Source organism: Megalops cyprinoides, chromosome 14 (genome assembly GCF_013368585.1).
Source record: "Megalops cyprinoides isolate fMegCyp1 chromosome 14, fMegCyp1.pri, whole genome shotgun sequence".
In the NCBI taxonomy this organism is placed as follows: Eukaryota; Metazoa; Chordata; class Actinopteri; order Elopiformes; family Megalopidae; genus Megalops; species Megalops cyprinoides.
This window is the reverse complement of record NC_050596.1, coordinates 31,579,688-31,605,890: the sequence shown is the minus strand read 5'-3', so window position 1 is coordinate 31,605,890 and position 26,203 is coordinate 31,579,688. Positions and strand designations below refer to the sequence as shown.

The following is a 26,203-nucleotide window of genomic DNA, read 5'->3' as shown; positions in this document are numbered from 1 at the left end:
GCTTTTACTTTTATTTGGACTGTGTGCCTACTCGTCCTCAGTTCTGTTACTTTGGGCACTCCGGCTTGCAGTTACAAAAGAGTCCATAGAGGGGAAGTATGTAACATTGTGTGAGTTATCAATCTATATTGCTTATACTTTGACTTATAAATGACTTTAATTTGACTTTACAATACATATCTTTACAAATTACTTCACCTGTGTTTTTATCCCTTAATAACAGCCATAGTGTGTCACTCAGAAAAATGGTACTGACAAGAGCTTCTCGCTGAAATTTCTGCCACTCACACTTCTTCACTTGTGTGATTTTTGCACTTTAGCGTAAGTCGATGAGATAGTGAATATTCTGATAGACCGTGGAGTGTTTCTGTTGTCGCCTTGTGAGCATTGTTTTTTTTTACTCCCGATTTGGCCAGACGCGCCAGTAGGAATTTCATCTGTTCTTTGCAAACACTTTCTCTTCAGGTTTTAATATTTAATATTCCTGTATCAAAACCACAAAGGATAACCTTGCTAATGTGCTGCTAAAAGCCTTCCAAGTACACAGAGCTTTATTGCTGCTGTATTCAGAGAAAATGACTTTGGCTGGCTCTACTCCATTCTACATTTTTTATTCCTCCAGTTTCATTACACTTGAGATCAAATTGATAAAAAAAGTCTTAAAATATCTACAAAATGCCATCTTCAGCACAATAAAATTTTAACAGGTTAATAAATGCTAGAGCAGCATGGGACTGTGTGAAAGCTCATTTCAGACTGTCTTAGGCTATGTAAAAAGAGCCAAATTCACATGAAAAAGAGACAAAAAGAAATGTTGTAGGCAATAAGATTAAATGGGTCTTGTCATTGGCCATTACATTACATTCACATCGCATTTAGCCTCTTAGCGGATGCCATAGTGACTTAAAAAGGCAGAGACATAAAATGCATATATACATAACAAGCCTGCATGAACAAAAGCACAAACAGAAAAATCACAGACCGCATCTGGACACGTGTCAGTCCGCAAGTAAGACATAAACGCACGCAATCTGAAAAACGCGAGGATCAAAGCCGCTGACGGTACAGGGGGTGACTCCAGCAGGGCAGTGCAGACCCCCGACGTTGGCGTTTCAGCGAAGAGATCGGGACTCCGGGCGAGTGGAGATTGCCATAAAAGAGAGAGGGAAAGCTCCCGGTTTCGGACGCCCGCAGAGTCGCGGGACACAGAGCCAGGGATGAATCACGCAAATATCTGGCCATGCCGTCCTCACCCGCAGCAGAGCAGAAATCTGATATTTACTCACCCCTCCAGGGCTGACGGGGACTCTTTAAACCGCAGGCCTGCATGTTTACACCAGTGCGAATCCCTCCAAAGTTTGCCTCTCTACAATCACAGGAAAGTCTCCCAAAAAAAAAAAAAAAAAAAAAAAAAACCCACAAAAACTCCTCCCCTAGCAACGGCAGTGACCTCCATGCGGCAGTCGGCTTCCTGCGGTCCTTTCCAGCTCCCAGTCGTGATTTGAACGCAGACCAGGATTAACTCACACACCCCGGAATCCCAGACAAGAATTCCCTCCGAGCTGTTTCTGCTCGGGGGGGGCGGACGGGATCGACAGGTGCTCTCTGATGGGGAGCTCCTTCCCCCTCGACTGGTGTAAACACCGGGGGGGTTGGAGGGCTGCCACACGGAAAGCAGGATGTGGGGGGGGGAGAAGCCGACCAATCAGGATGGCCGGTCTCTCTGTATGAACCAGATAGGTCTCAACAGGACACGGGATTAGTCACCATTTCCCACTACAACTTGTTTTTGTTTTTTTAAAGAGACAATGCCTCAGCGACCGAGGCTATGTGAGGGCTGTCAGGCCTGTTTTCTGACAGAAAAAGAGCAACTGTTCCTGTGTAATTGAAGCCTGAAAAAAATCTTCTCTGCATTTTTGGTTAGGAGGAAAATTAGAGAAGAACACACCGAATAAACGGGCCTGCAAGGTTAGTTTATAAATGATTAACGGATCCAAACTAAAGCCTTTCCCTTAGAGAACTGAAGAAAAACTGTTGGACTGGACATCTAAGACTAAAAAACCTTGCTGTGGAGGGTAGGAGACAGCAGGTGAGGGTGAGTGTTGGAGATGGCCTGTGATCATTACACTGATACATACAGAACAGTTTCAGTGAAGGTATATGACCGTTATGCTGAGGATATGCAAGACCTGGTTTCAGTGAAGGTATAGGAGCATTACGCTGAGAACAGGTGTGAATAGGTGGGTTCAGTGGTGGTATATGAACCCTGTGCTGAGAACAGGTGTGAACGGGCCCGTTCAGTGATGGTATATGAGCGTTACGGGGACAGCAGGCCAGGCGTACCTGCTCTCTGACGGAGGCCAGGATGTTGGTGGCACTGCTGTCAGGCTCCGCGCTGCGGCCTGGAGCTCCATCCTGGACACCCTGCAGCAGCCCCTCCTCCATCAGTGGGGTCTGCTCCGGAGCTGGCATCCCTCCTGCGGGAACAGCACGGCCTGTTCAGTAACGCCTCTCTCTCTCACTCTCTCACTCACACACTCACTCACACACTCACACACTCACACACTCACACACTCACACACTCACACACTCACACACTCACACACTCACTCACACACTCACTCACACACTCACTCACACACTCACTCACACACTCACACACTCACACACTCACACACTCACACACTCACACACACACACACTCACACACACACACACACACACGGAGTCAGTGAAACCGAAAGCCATTTTCCTATGGCCTGAAGGCTTTGGGGAGACAGCACAGGGTTCATCCGTGGGCAGACCCCAGCATGCACACACACGTTCCTGCATGACGTCAGCCCAAACTGCTGATGATTTTCACCTGTCAGAAGGTTCCCGGCGCTCTCCTCCCAGTGCGGAGATGAGCTAAGCTCTCTACCCATAATTCCCAGCTCTGGCCATCTGTACACCGCCTCGTACGGCTGCCTCCCCACAACTCTCAGTGGCCTTACGCTGATTAAATTCACCGAGCAGTACGAGAGAGCACAAAGTACATCTTTTATGTATTAATTGCTCAGTTCACTGTGTAACTCCAATTTTCCATCATGAAGCCATCCTTTCATACGTTAAAAATTCACTACCACCCAAAAACATTCACCTTGCGACTGCTGGAGCAGTTTTTTGTAGAATATGGGACAATAGGGCTGTGTATTATTAATGTGACAGTACAATGCTCTTTGTGTTGAGCCTGCATTTGCCCAAGCAGGTGGCAGGGTGAAAAAAGGCATTTTAGTGCAGCTCAGCCCCTGTTCGTTCCCTAGGATACTAAACACTACACACTCATGCAGAGGTGCAACCTGGTGTATTCTGGGCCGTTATCACTTCAGAGGCTGGACGTTTCAGGGTCACAGAAAGCTACAACAGACAAAGAAGAAAGTTCACTCTGCTTCACTCTGCTTCCCAGACTCGCGCTAGCTCTGCTATGCTGTGTGCACCACACAGATGATTTGGTATTCTGTAATGATGCCAGGAAAAAAAAAAAACATAAATTAAACTGGAGAAAAGACTAATTTTCACACTTAATTGCCATCCCATACATATTTGTGTGGAATTATGATCCGTTTGAGGATTAAGCAATATTAGGAGCCTCAAATAAAGAGAATGGTGCCGTTGCGTGTATCTGCGTATATTCCCCTCAGAGGGAACCGGCGAGGAGGTCTGATTTCCCATATCAAAGGGACGTCATATTAGGAGCCCATCTGCAGGACTGGAAGCTGACAGGAGTCACAGATCAGGAGACACGGGACTTAAAAACATTAACATGTCTACCATACGGCCTCCGAGGCCAATGACCCAGCCAGCCGCCAATCCCGATATCAAAGGGATGTCACGTCACTGTCTGAACCTGTGTGCGAACTCTGCAGATCACACGAGTGACAGATGATGAGAAATGGCCGTTAGCAGATTAGCAACACCAAAGACAGCTGCAATTCATGTACTAATGGGCTGTCACACAGTTAGCCTACAGGCTAAATAGGAGGGGTGGTCCGAGTCCACATTTTTTAGATTTTGACCACATGGCAAATTCAGCAGTTAAAATGTGTCCAAATGCCTGAACAACAAACAAACTGTCTACATTTCAGATGTGTCTAATGCTGCCTGCTTGAAGTGGCCTGTGGTCTTCCTGGAAATGCTGTGATTCGATCAGTCAGGCTGACTTGGTGAATCTGTCTTTGCATGAAGAGCTAGAGCCAGACACCAGAGTAACATCAGACAATCCGAGAATTCATCGTTACGTCATTAAGAAAAAGTCCGAACTGGTATTCAGCCTGGACTCACACGTTCTGTCAAAAAAAGATGATGTTTCTAGCATCCCCAAAAGCTTCTGAGCCCATGTGCACATGAAACTCAAGAATCAGTTAAAACGACAAAGCTATGAAACCGTGTTTCAGCCAACGTGAATTTCAGTTTCTATGGCCACCACTTGTGAATCTGTGTGTCAGTTTCAGTGGAATGCCCCTTTAAGAACACCTCCTGTGTGCCTGTATGGAAAGACAACAAATGGCAGCAAAGAGGAAACTGAAGATGAGCGTTAACTTACTCATAACGTGATCTACCCTGCTGAAAAAAAAACACTTAAAGTCTAGTGTTATTAACAAAACATGAATAGACCAGTCGATTCCCAGAACAATTTCTGTAAGCCTAGAAGTCACGCCACGCTTGCCCGACAAGCCCCGAGCGATGCACACTTTTGGTTCCTATTGTCAAGACTACAGTCAAGAGGATCATGTAGAGCCTGCAGGTCATTCGGTTTGGACGCCACTGTGAAAGCGAGAGCAAACAAGCCTCTTACTTCAGTGTCACGCACAGAACAGGCATTGTGCTCCATTGTTTGCGGGCCTGTCCTGGATGCTGAATGGATGTGTTGTGTTACTGAAGATCCATCTTACTGCTGTCATCGCGCAAAAACAGCACTGCATAAAACGTGAATAATGGCTGTGCATCGCGGACCTCTGGTCCCTGCGGCCTGTGGCCGCGGACCTTTTCAGAGGCAGGGCAGTAAATTATTCCCATGCGTTTCTCTGCACTTACAGTAGTTTCTCTTACGACCCCCACGCATCTCTCTCTCCATTTACAGTAATTTCTCTTTCAAATTCAAAGCGTGACATGGCCCGCCCTCCTCGTGAAACTGTTTCACGCTTCAAACCCGTTTCCTCTGCCCGTCCTGTCCCGTTTCCCAGATCTCCCGCCCGAACACGGCTCTCGCACGGATGAAGCTGCTCACATCATACCTTACTCCAGCTGCAGAGCCGCCTATCCAAGATTCCCTGTGTACTGTTCCATCGGCTCGGAGCTCTCGTCTGCTCGGCAAGGCAGACTGCGGAGGAGGTGCTGCGAGACCTGCTCAGATAACCGTCAGTAGCGCAGCCAACCTGGCTGGTTCTTCAAGATTAGGTTTTTTTTTTTTCTCTTTCCTCCTCCTCCTCTCGCTCTTCCTTGAGTGTCAAAACAAACAAGCCAAATTAACTGGCTCGATTTCAAAAGGGCCGTGCATCACGAGCTGAAGATCCGGGAGATTGTGGGTCCGGATTTTCAGACTGGTAAGTGGCATAGAGAACCGGTAAGTATATATGATTAAAACATGTCGCCCTGAAATAAGCAAGGTTTAAAGCAGTAATCAGTCTGTGACGTAATGCTTGAGGTGAATCCCACCGCTTACGAACAGGTCTGTAAACTCAAAGGCAAAGATCCTATGCCTCCCTCACCTCCTATTATGAGTACATTTATTTCCTGTGACTAAGCTCCCAACAGCAGCGTGCCAGTCTTAAGACAGACACTGGGGATCCCAGGAAGAGTTCAAAGTTTTTGTGGATTACCACAGCTGGGGACGAAAACAAACAAAGCCTCCTCGTTCAGAGGCGGTGTTTTCAGGACACACAGGCCTATCTCCTGCCTCCAGGCTGTACACACCCGAGAGAAGGACAGAGTGCCGCCCTGCGAGACCACCTGCACACTGCACTTATGACACCACAACCCCACCTGACCCACGGACCGACTGGCTGACCGTTTTCTGACCTCTCTCTTCTCCCACCTGAAGCCAAACCGAGGGGGATGGGGGGTGGGGGTGACTCGTCTCAGATACAGGTGATGTATAACACCCACCTGGGTGATGCACGGCAGCCTATTAGACAATGTAATCAGTCCTTCCACAACTGACTCCCTTGCCTGAGGGACATACAAAAAATGTAAAGTTGAGGGAAGACAGATATTCACTCTTTTTGTGTAATTTGTAATCAAACCGAGCAGGAGACATTGGTCATTAGACTGACTGCAGTCTCTCCCGCTAACCATCAAAAGGACAGAGAGTGTCGCTTTCACAGAGGACAGCAGAACAAAGATGATACTGAAAGGTTGACTGACACTTCAATTAACCAGGCTAGCTTTATCAAAGAAAACAGAGGGGAAAAAAAACAGATAATTATGCATTAGCCTGAATTTTCAAGGAGGAAAATTTTGGAGGAACAGCAGCTCAGTTACCATTGGTTCAGTCTTCAGGCTCAGTGTAAGTCAAAAACAAACATAACAAAACAGCACTGGGGTGACTAGCGTAGCATGCACCATAGCTGGGAATCCCTCTGAGTAAACTATTTAAGCAGGAGCAAAGTGCTGTTTCATTCACGCACAACATGTAATTTCAGTGACCCATGACCTCAGGATGTTGTGTCTTCAATAAAGGTAAAGTTTTAAATTCATTACTCAAAGTCAAGCGGAGAATGTTTCGCAGTTAGACGTCTCACCAGCTGTAAGTAGTAGCTGTACACTTAAGCCGGCCCTAACCTGCTCTTCCCTAGGTTGTCCCTCAGACAACCTGAGGACAAGCTCGAAGACACAAAAAGGACAGAGTCAGCTCACACCTGACCCATTGGGAGCCTCGACCAATAACGACGACATGGGGTCTGAAGGAATGTTCCGGAAGAGGCCAGCCAGGCCTCTGTGACAGCACACAAACTGGCAAACAACGCTATACCTCCTCTTTCAGAGAGCACACGGACACTGATAAATGAGGATATTCCAGCCCCTCTGAGCCTTTCCGGGCTTGGCTAAGCATGGCCGATAACATATTTCAGAGCAAGTGCTAAATATGAAAATTAATACAGAGCAGCGTACGCGGATTCCACATCATGGCTGATCCAGCAGAGATGAAAGGAGCCCTGTTAGATGTACTGAATGAAAGGAGTGAATTTCTTAGCTGGAGACGGCTTAAGATACAGTACCTTCCAGCGTGCTGGCTGCGGATAATATTCCACAAACACAAGAACATCCTCACGACAGCGACCCACGGCGAAAACTAACTACTTGCCAGAAGCAGTTTCAATGTGTATGAAACACAGACCCTGCTGAGCCACACGCATAGCCTAAAGAACACAACCACCACACTGCAACTGCCTTGAGTTTTTTTTTTTGTTCTGAAAGAGTCTCTTGAAAGCTTCTAAAATACCACAGCCAGGATCTCTACACATGCTCTTCAGCTGCCTTTCACCAGGGGGCTGGGGGGCTGGGGGTAAACTGAGGTTATCGTTTGTCTCTGTAAAAAAAAAAAAAAAAAAAAAAAAAAAAAAAAGGTGCTGTCATTCTTAGTCAAATACAAAAGGCTATTATTAGACCCACAAATGTTTGCCTTTCTCCCAGGCCTGACAGCTGAGAATGTTTTACACTACGTCTGACGGACCCCGAGGAATGCTTCCCAGCAAGCTCTGGGGCTCGTCCGAGAAGACTTCGGCTCAAACGTGAATTATCGTCATGAATTCGCCCGGTGGGAGCTCTCTCGAAACCCTCGGCATCCTCTCAGTGTGAGCGCAAGCCTAGCGTGACGGCACACCTTTGAACTCAACGATCCCTCGGCTTTGAGCGGCTCAATAAAAGAGTGTGTTAAACACGCGGGGGAGGGGTCCCTCCCGTCAGCGTTCTCCCTCCCCGCTCACTCGGAATTAGATAAATGAGGGATTTAACATTCAGTCTCAACACCGGCACCTTGAACCGTGCTGCACAAACAGCCATTTATCTACACCTCTCGCCTATGGCAAGCCGCTGTGCACACTGGGAGGATGTGCAGTGATGCATGATGGGTAGTTCCATGCCATACCCCCTGCATGCCTTTCTCCCACTGTTACACAGCTCCTCCCCTCCCATGCTCAGAGTTCTGCTCACCGCTGAACCCCCTACGCTCCCGGCTCAGCTCAGCCCTAAGTCACACCAGCCGGGAGCAGTTTAGGATTTAATGGTAGAGAGGGATGGTAAACGCACTAGCAGGGTGTTGAGCCAGAGAGATCAACACAGCATGATCATTCCAAACAGATCCCAGAGCGGTTCTGTGAGGAAATTAAACCCAGGGAAGGTGCATGGTTGGCCATACCAAGTGTTTACTTGCCATTCGGACAACTAAGCATTATCCCCAGGGGTTCCCTGCAGACATTTTTTGACCTCTTCCAGAAGCCTAAAACAAAGCTCCAATTACACACACATTTTAAATGATAACGTTACTAATACTCTTTATCCCGAAGCACTGCCCGTGACGTCCTTTAAACATTATGAGGGCAGCGACATACAGATATTGTAACGCAGGTATTCCCTTGGTCAGGCTGTCGCTGTCTCGCTTGCAGAGGGACGTCCCTCCGTTTAAAGAGAGCTGGCCCGGCTGTCCTCCTCTCGTTCCTCTTGTGTTCCATCTTCCTGCACCACAGCGCCAGGGATGGCTTGATTCAACGCTGTCACCTGCGTTTGTACTGTCACCACCGACACAAGCTGTGGCACAGAAAACTGCAGGCTCTGTGAGGGATGGTGTGTGTGGCCCACAGAGGAGGGGAAAAGGAGAGCAGAGCAGTCTCCGAGATGTCCTTCACGCAGAGATGGAGCATGATTAGCTGCTTCAAATGATTTTTAAGATCTGCAGATAAATCGCAAGCAACAGACAGACGACACCAATACCAAAGGAAGCATTCCACTCCCTCAGGAGATGGAAGATTAATGATGTAGCTCTCCTCTGCAAGCGTGCGTGTGAGAGAACACACACAAACACACACACACACACACACACACACACACACACAGGGACGCATGCACGCACACACACACGCACTCACACACAGGCACACACTCATATTCACTCACACCCACAAACACACTCAGTGGGTTTGACCACACACATTTTTAGAAATTTTTAGAAATTCTACTGCAGAAACAGGGAAGCATTCACTTGTTTTTGTGGAAGAGAGGAAAACAAATTTGGTTAAATCGCTCTTCCAGCCTGGTCGGCTGTAGGTTTATGGCGCAGCCATTAATTTCTCTCATTCAGCAGGGAGTCAGTACTGCAGCTAAGCCAAAATTTCAATGCTTATACTGTAAATGAGAGGCAAGTAATTAAGAAATGAAGACACTGCTTTTGCCACTTTCTCTGCAATTTTATCACATTTGCTTAGCAGAAACTTATCCAGAGTAACTCACACAGCTTAAGTTTTTTAACATGCTATCCACTCATACAGCTGGATAGTTACTGGGTCAAATATACATAAATTATATACAAAGGCTATTGGGGTTGAGTGATTTGCCCAAATGTACCACTTCAGTGGCTGAAATGGGAACTGAACCAGCAACCTATTTGTTACAAGCTCTGATTCACACCACTACACCACACTGCGCCAAATATGTACTGGCATGTTGAACCTCACTACACGCAAGCATTTCAAATGGGCCTATAACGCATACAGCGTTCCGAGCGCCATTGAACAGCCATTAGGGGTTATCACTGAGAGCGGCATAATCTCAGCCAATTTCAGACCGATTATACCTCAAGATGAACTGCCCCCTCTCCAATGATCAATCACGCTGGTAAGAATAGCATTAGCTTAAGCTAAACAGATGGCTCATTTATCAGGAGCGCATCTCTGAAAGTTCATTACAGGCGATTTGGGGATAAAGGCGGCGACAGCGGCGGCGAATTAAGCCGAAGCCCTTCCTCCCGCACGTTATTCACGCCTCTCGGTGCGTGAGGCGTGCGAGGGAAGCCGCGCGGTTTGGCACGTCTCGCTCACCGTCGGCCTACTTTCGGGTTCGATGCAGGGGTAAGGCTCGATAACTCTTCCGCCCGAACTCCCCTCTGTTCCGCCCAATGAACCAGCTGCCTCCCCGAACGCCACGGGAAAAAAATAAGAAAAATGGAGGGGAGCAATTCTGGCAGAGTCATTACTGCACGCCGCCTTGCCGGGACCTGAGGGCCTGTTAGGAGATTCGGGAGGCTGCCTGCCGCGTCTCTTTCGCTCAGAGTCACTGCTACCGCTGCGGTTTTGTGGGGAGGAGAAACAAGAAACAGGTAGAGGAGTCTCTCCTCTCACAAATATATACATCACCGACAGCTCTGTTACAGTGAAATTTAAAAACATGGCAACCAAAGAGGAAATCCCACAGCTCCTCCTGTCACGATGAAAGCGATGCAGCGGACTTTAATGGCGGCGTGAGACAGCCACATGTCCCACATAGCATCACGGTTGCTATGTCAACAGTTCTGATGCAGGCCAATCAGGGCGCAGGTACTGAGCAAACTACCTGCGCACAGTCATATCGCTCTCGCAGAAGAGAGCCAAGATATGAGCGCGCGCAAAATAAACACGCTGTAGTCCACAGAGAACACCCGCAATTCAGCTGCTACTCTATCAATAATGTCCTGCACACAAAGTGACAGGCTCGTGTGAACGGTTAAATCCAAGAGTCTGTTCTGCAAAGAGCTTGTGGTTCATATGAGTCTGTTCTGCAAAAAGCAAGCAGCTCGTTACTTCAGAACAGCAGGAGACAGCGAGCCTTCCTATAACAACAGCAAACTGAAACAAACACATGCCTCAGGACACAGAAAGAGAGAACAATGTTTCCCATGAATGTCTGCTGACTCCCTCTGAAATAAGAGACTGAGAGACAGTCTGGGCATGTGTTAATTCCAAAACCAAGTTATTTAAAAACACAAAATGGAGCCTTGACCTTTTTGACTCGGCGGACGCCATGTCTGGCCTTTCTGACTATAAATAACTCAAAAAGAGCTCTGGCAATCAACCAGGGCCCCAGATGAAAGCACGATACCCTGACGATTGGCCTGATAGCAGCGAACAGTAAATAAAGCAGGAGGCCGAGGAAGCCCTTCTGGAAGTGAACACTAATTGGTGCATAAACACAGGACACAGAGATGTCTGGTTATATCCGAGACAAAGGATTTTTTTGGAAGATATCCCTGCAGGATGAAGACAGAATAATAAAGCACATTGCTGGATATTCCCATTCCAGGTAAAGTTGTTGCCTTAAATCCAATGGCGTGGTTGTTGGAAGCCGAACTACACTGTGGGGAGTTTCCTGGAAGCAGTGGGAGACGGGCTTGCTCTCGGTAAATCACCGGTGTCACAGGAGTGTACAGGAGGCGGCAGCTTCTCGCTACAGGGGCAGAAATGTTAAGTGCCTGCTGGGGACTTCACTCCCAACCTGCGTAAAGTCTCCTGCGGTGTGATCAATGACAATCTCATTCTAAAAAGACACTCAGGGTAGATCACTCCATGCATGTACATTGTTAGAAAGCACTACTGTACATAGTACAGAAGTGCCTCATTGGGGGGGGGGGGGGGGGGGGGGGACATACAATGCTAATGCCATTGCATGCCTGCCAGCAAAAACAGGTTGGAGGACAGATTTCTGGGGTTTCCTCGGTAATGCTACTTCCCCGCAAAACACACAGGAGAGACAGGGAGATGGTCAGGGCACATGTGACCTGCAATGCAACATGGGAAAAGCACCACTGCTCAACGGAAGAGGAAGATCCCAAACTGATCTCCTTATCTGGAGCGTTTGCACACTGTGATAGAGGGCCTTCACCGGTCCCCAGAAACTGAACACTCACTGTTAATTATCAGTTTGCGTTATTGGTTAAAAAAAAAAGAAAAAAAGAAAAAGTTCAGTGTTCAAGGGCACTCTGTCTTAAATCCAATTTACCAGTTCCCCAACAGCAGATCACATTTCATCAGTTGCACCCAGAGTTAATTGAATTGTCTGTTTGTATTTGTGATTGCGTCAACCAGCCATTGGTTAATGGGCCAGATCTGCCTAATCAGAGGCATTTTAAACACAGGTGTGTAGCTGCTGCTAGAAACATGCTTTGTGAGCAGTTGGCAGCTGTGATGTTGGTGTTCAAGGCTGGGCTTCTTTTTTTGAGTATTTAGAATAAATTATTTGGTTCTTTTTTGCAAGTTTGTTCCTTCTATTCATTTTTTTCCCCCCAAGAAGCATCTGCCAGCTTCTCCACACACATTTTAACTTTAACTGCACATCATGACTGGCCTCCAAAAAAAAGATACAGTACATAAGTCTGATGGTCGGGTGCGAAAAAATCTCTACTTATTTATGTCTGCAGGGCTGGTAGGCAAATGGGAATTTCACCAAAACAAAAACAAAATGGAAAGTGCGCCAGTGACTCACTCACACAGTCACTCTCTCTCTCTCTCTCTCACACACACACACACACACACACACACACACAGTAACACACTCTCACACTGAGCCTCCGCTATAGCCAGCTGTCACTCGTGTCCACAGGTGGTGGCACCACTGATCAAGGCGTCTTCTGAGGTTTTCTTCACTCCTCCTCAGGACTGCTAGCTCCTCCATGTCGGGCTGTATCAGCTGTTCAGTCACATGCTTTCCCCTTCTTCACCTGTGAGGCCAGGTGCGTCCATATGCCTGCACGCAAGCTCCACATAAGAGACAGCAGCACCTCCCTACATGTAAAGCTTTTTGTATTTCTGATGACAGTCATAAACTTTGACCTTCAACCCCTCCTCATCCCCTTTCCTTTCACTTGATAGTGCTCAAGCAAAGCCGCAAGAGGCTATGGCCCGGGTTTGATCCAAGCCGTGTCATCAGCTGATGAGGACTGGGAGCCCACAGCAGAAGAACTTCATTCTGCCAGGGAATAGGGGAGAGTATTTCAGCAGGGGTTGCTCGTCTCACCACTCTCAGGCACACTGCTGGTGGAATAGCACCTGTCCTCCAGTAGGTGCTTTCTCCACTATAGAGTGCTGTGTGACTACCAATGTGAAAAACCACTGGTGGCTATGTGGGAGTGTATTAGAAGGCTGTATTTAACTCATCACAGTGCTCCAAGTGCAGAGGTTGTTGTAGACTAGGCTTGTCTCACTACAACTGACAACTGACAGGGTTGCATAAAGCTGGAAAAGAAAACATCACCCAGCCAACGGAAGTGCAGTCAAACAAGACACCTCTCAAATACACACCAGACTTTTTCTTTTTAATAAAGTGAGTAAAAAAAACTGAAAGTGTATTTGAGGGGCATGTAATTCAGACAGCTGATATCCTAAAAGGATTCAGTGGGTACAGTGTGTCTTGTTCCTCAAAACTAAACCGAAAGAGAATGAAAATGTTTGCCTTATACCGAGCTCTGTGGCCAACATAGTACTATGGGAAGTGGCACCGGCTATACTATTTTAACAGTTTCCATAAAGGAAATGAATAATAATAATAACAATAATAATAATAATAATAATAATCATAAACACTTGAATTCCAGACTCATCTCATTCATGCTGTTTTCACCAAACAGCAGAACAGTAATACAATTAGTCATGTCTTGTTCGAAAACAGTGCTCTGTACTTGCAAATGGATACCATGCTCTTTCCTGTGTGTATGTCATGACTGGTAAAAGGTAGCTTCCCTATAAACGTATCAAACACAGCAACAGTAACCATGAGGATGAATTTCTGGATGAATTATGTACTGGTTTAAAAAAATATATAAAATCAAAGATGAGACAAAAATTAATAAGATTATTCAGAAAAGTAATGGACTACTTTGTGATTGCTGTCCAGCAAAATCGTATGGGACAGGACTCTAGTGGTGCACTTCACAGACGTGACTGGAGTTCCTCTTTCTCACTGCCAGGAGCGGATTTGGACAGCGCAGAATCAGCACAAAGGCCTACCCTGCACCCTCACCGACTCTCTGCTCCATCTTTTTGTTTAATGAAGGAAAAAAGCATGAGCTTCACTGAAAAATGTGGTCAAGAATCCATTGCTACACATCTCCCTCTCCCTGACAATCACACTGTTGCTGTCACCTGTCTTTTAAAACTATTCTTGAGCTCACAAACGCATACAATAACTCCTGTGAGTGCTTGTCAAATTTGTCAAAATGTTCAGTTTTTTGTATGCCAGGATGGTTCGTGCCTTATTGTATAGAAGCAGAATTTATTTACATTTCATCAGTGTGCCAATTTATGAAGGGCTCAGTCAGTCAAATTCTGCTGAAATTTTAAGAAATGTCAATATTTTAATACACAAGTAAATTGCTTCAATATTTCCGGACAGTGGACTGTGCATACTAAAAGACTACAGGCAGATCTGAAGAAAACACACTTGTTGGAAGCTGGTTTGAATTAAGCGTCCATTCATCCCTCATGCTTTGGGGAAGGGAAATGTCGCACGTTAATGTCAGAGCGTGACATTCATTTGGAAGGAGATGGAGATTTCTTGGAACGGCAGTTCCTTGCTTTTCAATACACCCATGAAAGCTTAACAAAGTGCATATTAAAATGAAGATTTTTCAGTGAAGGTACCCTTTAAATACTGCAGAGTTTTACAGAGAATGAGCAGGAGGTCAGTGAGAAAGGCATTAGGCTTTTACAAATTACAAAGAGATTTTAAAGCAATATGCATTTCACATTTTCTCATGAAACTAACACTCATTAAAATCACATAAGCCAAGTGCTAGCTTGTGTGTATCTACTACACAACGTTGTAGATTATGCTTACACAGCAAGCATGTCCTCCCAATACGCATGTCATTTTAACCTGGTGTGTCCATGCTCTGCCATCTTAAATGCAGGATGTGGGTCCTTTTGCCACAAGAGAATCTCAGACCTTTTCCCTGGCCAGGATTCAGCTTTTCTGGCCCGCTCCCTTATGTGACAAACCATCCCAAACACTTTTCTTACATTTCCACCAGCCATCTTTTGGCCTTCACTTTTCAGCTGTGAAAATCATTTATGGGACCATAACTACAATCCCCCAACATCAAACAATCCACCACTACCATGTCTGTCTCCTTCAGTCAGAATCAAAGATGCCGCCTTGGTTCTGCTGTAGAAAACGAGCACCAGGCCCTTCCACTCTCCCACCAGAAGTCAGTGACTTCAGAGGAAATTCAAAAGACACTCAGAGGAAATACGATCCCATTTGGCACAATCAAAGCGAGGTAATGGACTTCAACACGAGGGAACGCGACGAGAGCACAGGGCTCTGTACCCCACAAAAGACGATGTTTGATTGTTTGATACACCAACGGCTCCCTTTGTAGCCAAACACATAAATGAACATAGTGTACACAGTGTCGCCACAAGTGTCTCACAGTCACAATCATAACAACGCTAGCAGGCCGCAGGGAAGTGTGTGCCTGAGGATGAAGTCTGCTGAACTCAGCGGCGGACATCACTGGCTCGGCTGCTGCTTCGGAAACAATGTGCTGCATGCAAAGAAACAGCTTCATGTAAAACAAATAAAATGAAGTAGCACAAAAAATGTGCAGATATGCAACTGAATGAATATTTGCCTCAGGCAGTATGTCCTATTCACTTACTAATATCACATAAATATCCACATTAATTAGTTGTTTATGGAATTGCCGTTTTAATATACATAGGAATCACTTGTATTGCACCATTTCTTTGCTTTTATTTCTTGACACATGGTTGTTTTGTGTCATGGACAAACCGCTCTTTGCAGATAAACATTTAGCATCATGACAGGACAGTATATTTGGATTTCCCCCCCCCCCCCCCGCTTTGTGATGACGTCTTGAACGCGCCTCCCAATCTGAGGTTTCACTTTCCTCTTCAACCAGAATCACTGCTCTGGAATCAGTTCCAGTGCATCAAACATCGAAAGCACGGCAGTGTCAGAAATTCATTTCAAATCCCTCCCACACAAATCAGAAGACCCAACCCTTCATTCTTCCTTTGAAGAACACCCTGTCACATCCGATCTGTGAAACCCATGCCTTACAGGGCTACTGGAGCAAAGACGGTTGTCATGGCTAACCTTAACCGCAAGCTAAAAAGCCTGGGCATTACATCAATATGTAACAACATGTAACGGGGCGGTATGCACAACGCCTACGCACAGCAGGGTACAATGTAAGCAGAACTCAGTTCACCATGAATTCCAATTCCAATTTGCCCTTATAAATCTCATATGGAGTCCAGAGCCTTTGAACCCTTGCACAATGCACAGCCGCGAACAGCACATGATGAGAGGATGAGCTAAATTATCCAGCTTACTGCTTCCATTATGAAAAAAAAAAAAAAAAAATCACTCCAATCTGTTCAGTAACAATGTGTGCGTGATCTCATCACAGAAGATGTAAGAAGAGCATCTGTCAAACACCTTGAAAAGATTATAATGTAGAAAACACCATAAAAATTAAAGTGAGAGATAAAAGATGATCACTGATTTATTTTCTATAATACATAGTTTTCTAATATATAGAGAAATTAGAAAGAAAGAGAGAAATGAGGGGAGAGACAGAGAGAGATGTTGTTCTGTATAGCCTGGATATATCTTGGTTGCAAGCATACTGCAGCAGAAACGTCGGCCTAGAGCTCAACATTAATCCTAAAAACATACATACTGGCTTCTATTCCACTTGCCCTCTTAAATTTTGAATTTAAAATCAAACAGAACACACAGCTGAAATGGCCTGTCAAACACCTACATGACAGCATGTATTAAATGCTTATTTTAACTTACTTTATACTTCTGTAGTCAGTGAGCGTTCGAAACCCCAAGCTTAAACGGAATCGATAATCAGAGTTAATGGAAGGTGCTCATATTGTTGTAAAGGCAAAGAGCACAAAGAGCACTTAGGCTTAAGAGAAACCTAAACTCACCCCTGAGATCCAGCCACAACCTGAGGGGCTTCTGCTTTGTGCTGATAGGAGCTACACAATGTCATTAATTAAATTATAAGTCTCTTCCGAGAGGTTAAATAAAATTCCTGGTAACAATCTTACGTAAAGACAAACAAGCACAGAGGTGGAATGTATAAGTTTATCAAAGTCATCGAGGGGAGGTTTTGGGTGTTAGAAATGCAATGCTCCTGAAATGTCAGCGCTGTCGTGTTCATTGTGATTGTGTTTTTGATGGTACATCCAGGGAGGAGATTCAAACATGTCCTTCCTTGGACACATTAACACAAATCCAGGGGCTTTTCACTACTCTGTTCTCAGTGAAGGGGCTAGACACAGACAACACTCCTCAGGTGAACTTAAAACCAAAGTTTCTTTGGTACAAAGACTAATGTAAAGGGAACACTGGACAAGCCTCTGAAACACTGTCAATAATTCAAAGTGCAATATTTTAAGATAAATTTCCACTTGCATACGTAAGCTTTTTGGAAAAACACAGGGTTTAATTGGACACATCAAGGGCAAACCCAGCCAAAAAAATGGACCCTAGCCACATTAGCGGATTTAAATATACACTGCCCGGCCAAAAAAAAGGTTGCACACGCTAATATTTTGTTGCACTGCCTTTTTTTTTTTTATTTGCCTTTAGCTTTGATTATGGCATGCATTTGCTTGGCATTGTTTCGACAACCTTATGCAGCGTCACAACATTTCCAGAGTTGCAATAATTTCATGTGTGAAAATTATTCCTCATGCTCCCTGAACCACTTTCACAATTTGAGCCCGATGAATCTTTGTATTGTCGTCCTGGGATACGCCCGTGCCATCAGGGAAGAAAAAAAATCCAATGATGGGATAACCTGGTCAGTACATTCAGGGAAAACCTGGTCATTCAGTACATTCAGGTACTCAGCTGACTTCATTTTATTGCCACATAACGTTGCTGAGCCTAGACCTGATGATCTGGTGTTGCTTCAGTTGATTTGCTTATTTAAATGCAAACAGTGACTTTTGGCCAGGCAGTGTATTTGGTATGTATAACTGAAACTTTTCCTGCATTATGATTTCACACACAACCCCGGTGCCACTGAAAGAGATAAGAATGAGACAGGGAAATTCCCGCAAACGATAGAAACACTTAAGATACGTCAGAATAGAAACCACTTTATGTAAACAGAGCAACTTACATCATTTCATTAATACTCCCCATTTCACTTTCAGTTTTTGTGGACAAACTGTTCCTTTGAATCAACAGTTCAGACCATGGAGTGCAATGCTGGGCACATTTACACCCAGCTGGAGGAGTGACTGTACAATGCGGTCAGAATAAAGAGAAATAAAGAGTCCAACTCAGCGCTTCTCCAGACAGCAGCAAACACACTACTTTTCATCGACAAAAAGCCTCAATTTTTAAACTCGCTGGTTGTAAAGGACACCAACAGAACGAGAAAAAAAAAAAACTGTACAGAGGAGAAACACCCAGGCCTGGTTTCACTTTTCGTTGATGCGTTTTGGCCCAGAAGATAAAAGTGGGGCGTTGCGCTCCCGGGTTTCTGTTTCACAGGCTTATACCTGTAGAAATCCCTGCCATCATCCTTCACAGCTTACAGCACCGGAGAGGTGCATTTCTACTGCTTACAGAGGACATACGAGGCCACCGAGCCAGGTGGCTTATTACCTTATGCTGAAACTGACACACAAGCAGAAAACATTCCACACTGCTGGAGAAAGGACTGCTTCTGATATAGCCTTCATAAATTCACAACGGAGGTACACGTTTGTTAACAAAGAGCGCACAAAACAAATTAAACATATCCAATGCTCCGTTTTCACCGAATACGTTTGTGACCTTAACGTAACAATGGTCATATAATGCACACAAAGAAGAGAGAAACAGCAGCCAAGAAGTTTACTTCGGGGCAAACACTGTGGGGCTGGGAGGAAACGGACTAAACATTAGTTTCACAACACCAGAGAGTTGAGCAATACCAACATCTTAACCCCAATGGAGAAAAACATCACTTCAAAGCATTTTCAAAGTATTTAAAAAAAACAAAACAAAATAAAGGACAGTGGTTAAAAACTATGACACATCTGAAGTAGACTGATGCCACAAGGCATTATACAGGAGGCCCAGGTACATGACAAGAGAAATGGTGTGTCAGTATGTCACACTGAGCATCATTTGCTGATAACACTGACTGTAGAACTCCTGTTACCCACACCCCCCGAGACCTCTCTCTTGTTCAGCTTCCTGTGACCAGACAACATCTGCCCAGGAAATGAGTGACACAAACCAAATCCCTGTAAAGTATTCCAGAGCCCTAAATATTTACCCAATTATAACTATGCACTCTAAAATAACTACACATTGTTTGCAGTCAAACCAGAAAGCGTTTTGTTGTTGACAAAGTTATACCCGTCAAACTCCTGTTCATTCCAAAGCAAACAAGCTTGAGAAAATGACAGAAAGAAGGGAGAGGGAGGGAGAGACAGGGAGAATGGAGAGAGGGAGAATGGAGAGAGGGGGGGGGGGGAGAGAGAGAGAGAGAGAGAGAGAGAGAGAGAGAGAGAGAGAGAGAGAGAGCGCACACTTCAGCCTCTAGGAGCTTCCCACCTATTGGCACTGAAACAGAGATGACAGCAGTAGTGTAATTTCATAAATAATGGGAACTTGGCTGGGCTGAAAATGATTATCCACTTATCTTGTTATGGCATTCAAATGATTTCCCTTGATCAGTTGCATGTTAACTGGCAAGCAATCAAAACAGCAACCATTTATCTGTCTGTCAAGTCTATTGCAGAAAATTTAAAAAATTGATAATGAGAGAAAGCCATTCAGCACATCTATGCTCATCACTTTTCCTATAGCCTAGAGTGTAACTAGTACTGTGTCAAGCCTCGGCTTGAACAAGATAAGGGTCTCTGCTTCAACTACAAAAATTTTTCCATGCATTAATAACTATGTGTGGAAAAATACTTCCTAGAGTCAATGTTAAATCTACCTTTAATTTCCAGAGTAGGTGGAGGGAAATGGCTGCATTCTAATGTAATGTTTTTGAGGAAGAATCCGTGGGAGCTGTTCATTAAAGTGATGTTCTCCGTCAGGCAGAGCCTATCATTCCGAGCTGATACCAAGGTTCTGTCTGACTTTGGAGGGGAAGAGTGTAGAACCACACAGAATCATTAAGAGGTGCTGGGCAGGTTACGATGTGGCTGGTAGAGTAAATCCATCTGTCTTAGAGAGACTGAGTTTAAGATGATCTTTTCACATCCAGTTATGGCTCCATTCTAGACATAAAGTGACATACTGAACGCTAATGAATCTGAGGGGAAAGAGGGAAAGAGTTCACAGCCATCAGCATAACAGTGGCAATAACAGTCATGGGCAGAAAAACAACACCAGGTGATTTAGTGTAAATGGAGAAATGTAGAGGTCCGAGCACTAAGCCCTGGGGAACGCTTTATGAAAGAGTGAAGACATTTCCTCTCCTAGGAACTTGGTTTAAGCAAAAAAAAAAAAAAAAAACAGTGCCAGAGTTACAAAACAAAACATCGGAGCAGAACCAGATTTTCCCATCGTTGGTGAGAAGTGTAGTGTAATGGTATATAAGGCTAAATGCTGCATAGACGTCTGAAGGACCATGACACATACGTGTGTCAACTCTCCACTTTGCTCTCATGTGAGCTCAAATTACAGAAGTAATTTAATATGTTTTATCTTCAAGGTTCACTGAATATCATGTAAAGCAGTGTGCCTCAACTTAAGGACCATCTAATTATCTAATCCAGTAAAGGCACGGGAGGGGGTAGATTAAATGCCCCAGAGTGAAACGCATGCATGCGATATCACATGTGAATAATGAATATGAAGTGTGAATATTAAAATCTAACAGGGAAAATTCCCCTTGCAAACTATTCAACTGATGTCACATCCTCTTAAATGTAACCTGACACCCAACTGTAAGATTGGAACAAAAAAAAAAAAAAACCCACTGCAGCAAGTGACAGTGGGACTGGCTCCTGTGCTGAAACTGAATTGTGAAAAACACTGTTTGTCTTCCACACTAAACAATGCCTTCATCTCAGTGGTGAAACAACTAAAAATCACATGCTCACAGAAGAACAGTGCATTAATTGATAGCATCCAGAATCAACAGAAATGAGTGGAAGTGAGGCCGATACAATGCCTTTTGAGAGATACAATTCATTTGGTGCAGGGATTTTTAAATGAAGGAGCTGTTGTTGAGCCAGAGACTGGCTTTCCATTTGCATTTCAGAGCATCTCTGTCGCTTGTAGTGCCACTAACACGTTCCCAGCGTCTCTGAAATGGCAGACTGCTCACGGGAGGGGCTTGCCTCTAGGAATTTCTCTGCGCTCCCCCTCAGCAGGGACACCTCATGAGAAATGAACCATTTCTCTGATTTAGGTGAATTCCTGTAACAAATGTCAGCTGTTAGGGGGCAGCCTGGCCCTGGCTAATGTGCCGCACGAGGTACACTCTCCACAGGCCTTTGGAGGTTACCCTCCACAGAGGGGGGAGAGAGAGAGGGGAGAGAGAGAGAGGGGGGGGAGGGAGAAAGAGGGAGAGGAAGAGAGGCAGAGGTAGAGACAGGCTTGGCGCCCGGAGAAAATACAGAGGGCTACACTTGCAATCCACAGGGGGGCACAAAACATCACATCATAAAACATAATAAATACTATGTTGACATTGAGATATAAGGAGACAACTGGGGGTGCATTGAGGTCCATCTGGGGGGTGCAATGCACCCCTAAGCACCCCCATAGTGCAGGCCCTGGGAAGAGAGGAAGGGGAAGAAAAAGAGAAGGAGAGAGATACAGAAGGTACGTAAACAGAGAGAAATGAGGAAGAGAGCAAGAGGGAGAGAGAGAGACAGAGAGAGCTTGGCAGAAAGGGAGGAAGAGAGACAAAGATTGATAGACAGAAAGACAATGAGAGATTGAGGAATGGAAAGAGATGAGACAGACAGAGAGAGAAACAGAAGGAGGGAGGTCAAAAGATCGAACCTGACACCGTTTGCTTCCAGCACAACCGAGATGTGAACAGCCAGGTGCGAACTCTGGAGCTACAGCAGACTGGAGAGTAATCACAGAGCAAGCGCGGGAAGGACATCACACACATGGACTGGTGACACTAAAGGGTTAACAGGCAAGGTAGCACCACCTGAAGGTACCTGAGATGGGTATGAGTTTGGCACCTACCCCTCCCTGGAAACCTCTAGACTGAAAGACAAGAATTTAGCAGCCACATTCTCTCTGCAGTAAACGCCTGCTAGAAGAAGCAGCCAAAAATGGATTTTACGGGGGGGGGGGTGGGGGGTGGGCAGGCGTGTAAAACCTGTATCAAGACCACCTGGACTTGAATTTGACTCAGGAAAGAGGGGCTAACTAGGGTAACCTCATAACAACACACTGACAGCCAGGCACATCAGATTGCTTCCCAGATCACCTCCCTCCCTCCACCCCCACCAAGACAGAGGTGGGCACACCCTCTGCCATCAATTTAGAGGGACGTTTAATGTTGGTATTGGCACCACAAGATCATACACACAACAGAACTGAGGTTCAGACGGAGCAAAGCAAGGATCATTCAGTTTAATTCCCAGGACCTAGAAATACAGGAAATGACCAGAAGGGGGCATTTTGAAATAACCATCCAATTTCTGGAAAAGCTCTGCATGCTACAGCCCAGGACACAGCACAGGACGCTGCCTGCAACCTCAGAGAGAAAAGGATACACGCTGTACCTTTCCGCTTGTTCTTGCTGTAAGAGACGTCTTTAAAGCGGAACATGGAACTCGATGCAAAAAGTTCAACGGAAGATTGCAGACACACGGAACAATTCTAATGCAAATGAGTTTTCTGGGAAATTGATCTTCAAAAGCACAACCACTGCCTTCCTTCACAAAAGACGTAGTGTTCTGTTCTCTAACCAATTGAAAGAGCCGTTACTCAATCATCGACAAACAAAAAGATGACACACAAAACTGTGAAATCTGAAAAAATAATAAAGGGAATTGTGAACTGAACCAAGGAATTTTTGTATAGACCCACTCACTAATGATTAAGCTTTGTCCTGAAGTATACTGTGACCATCTCTGATGCACAATGCTTTTTATTCTAACTGTTCTTCATAAATAGGGTTTGATTGAGCTGTTGACTGAATACTGATCTAGGTCTGACATCACCTTACAGTTACCTGCTGGAAGAGGAGACTGCGTTGTGCTGGCAGAAAGTTACAATTAAAGTAAACCCTAGCTATGTTGCAATATGTCTACCATGAATTTTCACAAAGACATTCCCAGTGAAAATGATTTTTACCTGTGAGATAGCATGAACATTTAAATGCCTGGAACGCTTATTAGCCAATCAGCAAGGAGGACTGATAATATCCACCCTATAGCATGAGTTTTACGTAAGCCTCTTGCCACTCCCTTCAGCTCCTCTTGCGGCCTGAAGTGAGGGGTCCGGTGAGCTGAGGAGATGCATGGCTGGCCCTGATGCAGCTGGCTCTGAATCAGAGAACGCCCACAGCCTCCAAGCTCCATAAATCATAAGGTGTTCCAGGCACGCAGCAAAACGCATTACTTTCCAAAAGGAGCATCCCGGGTCAGAGTCTTTGTAAAGGAAATGAGCTCTGTCTGATAACTGGTTGGTTATGACACAGATTGGTTGAAGCCACTGACACCATGACAGCACACCGCTGCAGAATTTCAGAGGACTCCTACTGGAATTCCACCTCGTCCAGCACACGTGATGGCGTCATATTTGGAGTTGACCATTTTCAAGCACAATGTTAATTACAATTACCTCACTGAGCTAAGAGAGAGAGAAGTGGTTACCTTACACGGCATTTAATCATGGCAGAGCTAGAGTGCATAGAAGAAAATTGAGCACCACTGTTAGATGTTATATTTCTCATTTTGTTGGATGGGATGTCCTTCAGTAGACTGATAACACCGCAGCCCTCAAATAAGACTGCCGCAGTGATGAAAACATTTTTCAGCCTTAACGGTGAAATACTGATCATGTTACCAAACCGTAAATAAGAGATCAACTCTACACAAACTACTTTGCAGCGTGACTCACAATACCCTAAAGTACTACAGAAACTGCTATAAAATAGTAACGACAGCGTGATTTTCGCAGCCTGTGTCATGCAATGGAGCACGGGTTGAAACCCTTCAGCTCTCAAGCACAACACAAGCTGAAATCCAAACAGACTGTGGAAACCGCAGCACACCAACAAACAAGTCATTCACATGTCAATCAAATCACTGCAGCCTACAACACACACAGTGTCCCAGCATTAGCCCGTACAGGAACTTATTAAGAGAGCCAAGAGGCTAAGTTGCTTTTCCACTTAGAGTGCAATTATTTGATTTGAGAGAAAAAAAAATCATGATCTGAGTAGTAAAGCCATCAGAAAAAAAATGTAAAATATTTTAAACATTTTAAGGAAAAATGATAATTTTGCCTTATTTGTAACTGAATGTAGATTCTGTAGTCTAGTTCTCTAACATGTACTACTAATGCTAAAGCACAAAAACTAAGCATCTCGTTTTTAGTCAAAACTGCTGCTCTAACGATTCCTCCTATGTATATGTATAGTATTTGGGTAACGTTCAAAGGCTCACCAGCCTGTTACAGATATTGACTTGAAAGTCAAGTCTACTGCAGTACAAAGTCACCAAGAGAAATTGATCAGCTTTTTCCACCATGGAGCAATATACGCATGACGAACCGAACAGACAGTTGAAACAAATCTTACGATTGGAGGCTAATTGTTTGTTGCTGTTCTTTCAATTAAACATATTTAAATTATGCTTGCCATCTGCAGACGTGAGCACTGAATTAATTAACGCCACAAAGGCTCAATGTGAGGAAGGCTGTGGGTTTTTTTTTTTTTTTTTTTTTAAACAGTCCCATATTTTATGCATCAATAAAACACCTTCAATTTACTCACAGATTGTGACTTCTCCATTTCAGCAGCCCTCCTCACTGTTGAGTGCAAAGACACTTTCATCTAGTGTCAGAACCATCAAGCCTCTTACAGGTAACACAAACAGAGAGCGAGAGAGAGAGAGCGGCACCGTGGAAACGCCGGCACGCCGACATAGGCAGGCAAAACCCTGCTCTCTCTCAGGCGAAAAACAGACACGAAATGCCATAAAATACTGCATGTTTGGTATTTTTCAAAACAGACTTAAAAACACATCTTTTGAATAAACGTACCCACATAATTCAAACAAGAACACGGACGTGAAAGTTAAGAGAATTCGTGCCGGAATAGTAATTCCTGTGATTTTTCCCCCAGTCTTGTGCAAAGACTCCGCTCCATCACTGCAAGATATCAACCTAATTGAGCGTGTTTGCAGTCCAAATACAAAAGTTTAAATCGTAGTAAAAGTTCATTTTCACTGCAACGATATGGGGAAATATAGCATAGGTGTGCAAACGTGTGTGCGCTCCGCTGCCGCGATGAAGGCGATGCGCACAGGGCGAGAGTACGCGTGTACCCCCGCCCCTGCTCGGCACAGCATTCCTGAAATTCCTGCACACAGCACACCTGCCTGTTCATTCACTACGGTTACACCGCACGGCTCTCCGAGAGCGTCGGTGCTACTGTGGGCTATCACGCAAAAAATGCCACGGCAGTTACAAAGTAGCATCACGAAATACCCCAGTGTACATTCAGCACAGTGAAAGTTGCGGTCAAAAAACACGAAAGCCCGTACACTGTCAAACGCCACAAGACGCGTCGGTGGAGGTCTCCGCTGAGAGACAGAAGCCAACAAGATAGGTTAATTCTGCTTGACGAATAACATGAAAACGGGACTCTGGCTGTAATGCAACCCATCATTTCTAAAAAAACGTGCACAACAGGCGACACAAACCGAGACTGTACCGTACTAAAATAATTCCTCTGGGCACCAGACCGTGTATGAGGCGCGGGTCTGCTCAGGCGGACCTGGATGCCGGGGCACGGTACATGCACAAATTAGAGGTTTTAAAAATCAAACGAGCCCTTACCGCGAGGAGGATTATTATCGTATTCTGTGAGCTTCGGCGAAGAACCCCATCGGAACATGCAGCTTCATGAAAATGCGAGCGGAACTGACGATGCGCATCTAACCCTACACATTCGTCAAGTTAACTCGTCACCATGTTTGGGAGCGAGACCCCCTCTCTCCTC

At 45.1% G+C, this 26,203-nt stretch overlaps 1 protein-coding gene across 5 annotated transcripts in view; it reads right to left on the bottom strand.

The window, feature by feature from the left end:
- Positions 1 to 26,203, bottom strand: part of pkp4 (plakophilin 4) — a 93,427-nt gene extending 67,224 nt beyond the window's left edge. For 4 of the 5 annotated variants that reach the window (XM_036544947.1, XM_036544948.1, XM_036544949.1 and 1 more), the window contains exons 1-2: positions 26,041 to 26,203; positions 2,344 to 2,477 (exon numbers count right to left, since the gene is read on the bottom strand). In XM_036544947.1, coding sequence (XP_036400840.1) covers positions 2,344 to 2,477; positions 26,041 to 26,098 — 192 coding nt within the window. In that variant the 5' untranslated portion in view covers positions 26,099 to 26,203. Of the gene's footprint in view, positions 1 to 2,343; positions 2,478 to 5,273; positions 5,352 to 26,040 lie in introns of those variants that run through there. The other variant, XM_036544951.1, reaches the window with a different exon arrangement.